At 38.3% G+C, this 6,000-nt stretch overlaps 1 protein-coding gene across 1 annotated transcript; it reads right to left on the bottom strand.

Moving 5' to 3' along the window:
- Positions 1–4,748: 4,748 nt before the first annotated feature.
- TAAR2 (trace amine associated receptor 2) lies at positions 4,749–5,790 on the bottom strand. Its single transcript, XM_026072828.1, is given in 2 exon segments — positions 4,749–5,234; positions 5,236–5,790. Coding segments are annotated over 2 exon segments (1,041 nt in total).
- Positions 5,791–6,000: the final 210 nt, after the last annotated feature.

Genomic DNA, 6,000 nt, shown 5'->3' with positions numbered 1-6,000 from the left:
TTATTATAGAATAAAACTAATTTTACAGTAGTTGTTGTTTCAGACTCCTGGCTTTTGGTTTTCTTTTTTTTGGTGGGGAAGGGGACAGGGGAAAAAAAGGATAAAGCTATAATTATTAAGAAAATGAAAAACATTTAAAGAGAAGAAGAACATGTTTGTGACCCTGCTGTTTTTGCTGTCTCCATTTCAGCCAGCTGATGCACAGAACTGGATCTGTGCATGGACTGTGAAGGTGGCTTGTAAAGGTGAAAATCTGTTTGCTCTTTCATAGTAAATTGCATAGATTATCTAGCCAGACAATTTGCACCGATTTTTATTTTATGTGCTGTTCAAGTATTCAGGTATTTTTATGACATGATAATATCCTTTAATAAGAAAACTATGCTTTCATAATACTCTCTAATATCCTTTGGCAGACTTATTAGAACATTTTTATTACTTTTAACCCAATATTTCTTCTATYTGTTTTTATACTTTTTCTCACACGGCTTTACAAGATGCCGTTGATTCCATACAGCGTAGAGACAAAGTATTTCATCCACTCTGTCTGTGCTTTACCTCCTTAACAGCATTTGGGCTTTTTTTTTTTTTTTCAGTTTCAGTTTGAGTTAGAACACTATCCTGACTCTTCAAAGCTAACCAGCAAAATCTTCTTTCTCTTATTAAAATACAAAGCTTCTGAGTGCTCTTTTTCTCCACATTGCTTTTTGATAAAAATGAACAATTAAAAATATAACTGAAAATGCTCTTCCTTTCTTATAAGTAAAATTGGATTGTTCTTGGTTTATACATAACTAAAATGTCATGGCTGTCTGTTGTGAAATGACCCATCCTTTCATGGGAGTTTTCTCTGCAATTGCCCTGTTATCTTCCCTTTCATTGATGCTTTGCTGTTGCTGCAGCCATGAAGACTGATGCACAACCAATCCAGTGAGAGGATGTTTTGATTAGGTTACTGTTTATCCAAATGGAAGGATAAATAAATTATTTTAATATATTACATATACATTTGCATATGCCCCTTTGTCTAGAGTTTCATGAAATAGTCACTATCATTTACTTTATTTTCATTAAAGCTGTTTAATTTTTTTTGTCAAAAAAGAGCATAACTGAAAATTGGACGCTGACTATTGAGCATTAATTTACCTGAAACTCTCTCTTTTGCATATTCTCATTCTGAATAAAGAAATTAATGCCTGAAATCCCAAACTTTTAATTTAAATCTTAATATATTTTAATTCTGCAATGCTACTGCAATGTCTCAGGGGAAATATCATTTGGATGTTTTATGCTCTTGTTCACTTTCTTCATCGCTCATACATGCTTAACTTCAGAACCATAGTTACATTAGTGACATAAAGCTAAATAACTGGTAAGTGCTGTGCAATATCAAGGAATACAATTAAAAGCAGATTGCAAAAGTAAATCCATCTTTTTCTCATATAATTTTCAGCTGGTGTTTATGTAACTCAAGGATTTACGTTTTGGGTTTTTGTTTTTGTTTTTTTTTTAACCCTGCATAGATGTTGTCAGTCATTTTCTTTAAAGCTGTTTTTGCTTGTGGACTCCACAAGGGGGTAGGAAAACCTTTTAGACAGTTTAGGCAGTGACCCAAATGTTCAAAAGGAAAAAAAAAAAAGTGAATTTACAGTATTCTCACCAATAGCAGGCACTGTATAAACCTTCACGTTGTTGAGTTGCAAACCACTCTAAGAAAAAATTTTTAGTACTTGTTTGAATAAAAATCACTGAATCTGTAGATAGCTCTGAGTGTTGCTATTAGAGGTAGAATAAGAGTCAGCTGCATTTAGATTAGCTGGCCAGGATGCCCCTCAGTGTGTCTCCACCCTGTGTGTCCAAACTGGGGAGTCCTGGAGCAKGAGAGGACAATGAGGGTGCTCGTCAACTGAAGTGCCCACCTGGGCATGGGAGCTTGAACTCCCTCCTGAATCAAGAATTGCAAAGATATCCTCCAGGGGCAACATTAGCTCCTGCTGGAATCAGTCACGGTAAAAAGATAAAAGAAGTCCAAACACTTCCGATTGCTGCCCTAAGGAGATGAACACAGYCTGGATTTGACATAGATTAGAATTCATGCTAAAATGGTTCATGGCATATATTGAAAAACAGTAGGTTAATGTGCTAACGTGTATTTAGGAAAAAAATTGCCATGGTATTTAAAGAGAGGAAACATTGAAGAGATGTGCAGTGCTTACATCTGAATATAACTGGTGTACCCTGTTGAACTGAGCATGGTGAAAATGTTATAGCAAAAACCAAAGGCACTCCAGTTCTCCTGAGAACCAGAAGGTATGGGCTGCAAAACTGCATATTATTCAGCTGCCCTAGGTTTCATGCAAAGCAGAGGACCCCAAGTCTACCACGAGGTGGAACAGCACAGCATCTTGCAAAGTCATGGAGGCTCCAAATCCCACAGTCCCAAATCACACGATAAATGTGCTCTAGCTCCCCCTGTATGACCAAGATGCAGCAAAAAAAATGGCTGCCAGCGTGATTCAACCAGTTTGCACTGATTCCCTCTCATTTTCTGACAGATTTGCAGGAAAGCTTGGCTGGAAGACTTACTCCAGTAGAGCCCATCCAGCTGCAGGCTGCAGGTTGGGTACCATGTCTGACTAGGAAGTAAATACTTCTTTAACATCCAAGGACACACATCGGACATCACACACTGAAGCCTCACAGAGAGCTACAAGTTGTTCTGTAAAGATTCACAGATCAGAAATGTTGTCTTTGTAGGATATGCAATACATTGGGCTGACTGTAAATGATTTATGTCATATGTTAATTAAGTAATTCAATCATTATTTAAAATGTCTCTGACTGCATCATGTGTCACCAGCTAGGAATTTAATATGTGGAAGAATTTTCAGAAATGTTTAAATATGGACATCAATACTTAAATAGGCAACTGACATTAAGACAGAATTCTTGTGTTAAGTAACAGGAGAGATTAAAAATCATTCTGCAGACTACTGTGTACAGAGGCAATACTGCTGGCAGCAAACATTGTGAAGACAATCAAATTGGATCTGTAATTGCCTCCAAATTTAGCATTATATCTATTTTTTTGTGGCCCATCATTTGAATCATGGTAAATTTTGCGCTCTAACAGCAGGCCAGTTTCACGGCTGGAAGGAAGGGAATGTCCCGGAGTCGGGGACCTTCAGCGCTTGTTAGTTTTTAACATAAACACACCGTGGATTCCCATCTGTGCTATTTGCAGCCGTGCCCTCTTATTTTTAGATGAAGACAGATCTGATGGGAGACGAGTTTCTCCAGAGAAGCCCTAGTGAGCGGTGTGCAGATGTCACCTGAAGGACCTGCTGCCCGTGGAGCTGCCCCTGCGGCCACCCCGTGCCGACGTGCAGCTCCCCTCTCCCTGGCGGCCCTGTGTGTGGCAGGCTCCCCCATCACCCCAAAATGGTGTCAATTAATGATATCGGGCAATGTATTATCCAACGTCTAGGTGCCTACATTTTTATTACAGCTAGCCATATTCTGTTCCTTGCTCTAGCATATCAGCTAGCGGTAACTGTGTGCAGAGAGAGTATTTGTATTAAAGGTCTTGGGTTTTATATTTCTTATTAAGAAAGGTGAGTTTTACACTCCACCTGACAGGTCTTTCATCTTCCATTTCCTTGCTATCTTTTTTTTTTTTTTAGAGGTTTAACTCAAACAGGGGGTTTCCAGACCCAAAATAGAAGGTGTTCACATTGTCACAAATGCATTAAAAACTTTTCAGCAAAGAATATGAWCAGCTGTCGCTGGTATACTATGCCAGCATCAATGCGATCAAGCAATAAATGAATAAACATGTGGGTGCTTTTGGTAGTCTGACTTTTATAAGTGTACAGCAGGCCAGGTGCTGTATGCATACAGCGAAAGGTAAGTCAGAGGTACAGCACACAGTAAAAGGATCACCGTAGCTGCATTCAGTCGTGGCCGTTCAGCCCACCTTATTTTAAGCATGTAACTGATCTGAACTCTGACAGTGACTCTGTGCTGACTTTGGAGAGAGTGTAGCGTGGCAAGGAGTGTGATTAGAGGCTTCAATTCAGTGTTAAAGTTTGGTGGGATGAATCTGGGGTGAGCTATTGACAGGAATACTTTGTAATAKCTGGAGCCTGACATCTAAACTAAGAAAGTGCAAGCACGTGCTGGAGTACTTCACACACTGAGGGCTGAAAACCTGATTCCATTGATTTCAGGGGAAAAGATCCTTTCAACTTCAAGCCACAATTACACTCACAATCTACTTGTTTGGGAATAATAGCAGACTCCATACAGCTATAAATGTCCCAGTTGCAAAAGGATGACAAAGACTATCACCATATTAGTGYGGGATGTATTCTGCCTAGGAGATTATTTATGGTGAACCTTAAGAAAATTTTGCTGCATGCATTCAAGATTATTCAGTAAAATGTTAAGTTTATGGACTATATGTAAGTATTTTCTGAAATCAAAAAACAATGCATTAACAGATTCTAGAAAGATTCAAACTTCTAAAACACCATCAAAGCACTAAGAGTGACCACAGATGGTACATAAATATCAAAGTAAAATAATGAGTCTGATTTTTTAAAGGAATATTTGGTGAGATAATTCTACAGTACTAAGACTTGTAAAATTCCTATTGTGCATTTCAGACCATGTTTCCTGAAACATGAATATCCAGTAATCTGCTAATTCCTCATTGTTTTTAGAGCTGCTGTTGGTAGTAGAATATATTACTGTGACTGATCTTCAGAAAAAAGTTTTGTTGTGCGAAAATGTGGGTTGAATATTTTACCCTTTAAGATATATTTAAGTGCTTTCCAAAACCATGGATAAAAAAATCCATATATTAATGGATTGCAGAAAGAATTGAAATAGCTGAGCCAGCTTAGAGCATCAAACAAAGGTAAAGGAGTAGAGAATTTTAAAAATGGATCAACTAAGATGGCAAAAAAATAAGGAAATGGGCATACTAAGAAACCCAGCATAACTTTACTCAATGTCTTGGCAGCTTTCCTATCTTTACTCCTAGAAAGCTGATTTTTCATATTATTTTTTGTGCGAGTGTATACCTGGGTCAATGCACACATATGCATTTGGGAGACTATAAAAATTTTAATATAAATTCCTACCATAATACAGCCAGGAGCAAATAAACCAACTGTAAATAAAACAGTGACCCACAGTTTGTTGAACACAACCAGACACAAACTTGAGCRAGCATTTAACAAAGCTTTCATAGCCCTCTGTTCCAGAAGCATAAGCTTCTGAGAAAACCACCCCAAAAGCAAGCGTAGCAGGCACCGACCAGCACACTGCTACTATTGGTCTTATGGCAGTGACAGTCATCATGCTGGAGTAACRCAGAGGGCGGCAGATTGCACAAAAGTGATCAACAGTAGTGGAGCAAAGGTGGAAGATGGAAACTAAGCAGAGCATCAGGTCAAAGCTGTAATGAACTTTGCAGAATGTGATCCCAAAGTACCAGCAGTTCTCCACAGACCTAACCGTGCTGTAGGGCATAATGGTGAAGCTCAGAAGGAAGTCTGTGACAGCCATGGACAGGATGAGGAAACTGGTCAGAGAGTGAAGCTGCTTGAAATATGAGATGGAAATGATTACGGCCAGATTCCCCAAGACAGTGAGAATGAAGACTCCAGTCATGAATAGATACACTACCTTTCGTACTCCTGGTGACCTAGAGGTCTCAGGACAGGATCTATTTCCAAATGCAGAGCAATCAGTCAAATCCCTCAAGATATTAGGAGAAAACATAATCAATCCTTTATCAGCTTTTTCTACTGAAGATACAGTTCCATAGGCTAATTTAGTTTTCATGAGTTTCCAAAAGATTCCAAATCCTAACATGAGAATACAAGATAAAGTTAGTCAAGACTATGAATAAAATTAGAGTGAAATGTGGGACCTAGCTAAATTAGAGAAAAACTTTCTATTGACTTAAATAGGGACCAATTTTAACACATT

Source organism: Apteryx rowi, unplaced genomic scaffold, assembly GCF_003343035.1.
Source record: "Apteryx rowi isolate R43461 unplaced genomic scaffold, aptRow1 scaffold_351, whole genome shotgun sequence".
Taxonomy (NCBI): Eukaryota; Metazoa; Chordata; class Aves; order Apterygiformes; family Apterygidae; genus Apteryx; species Apteryx rowi.
Note: the sequence above shows the minus strand (reverse complement) of the source record. Positions and strands in the feature narration are given on the sequence as shown.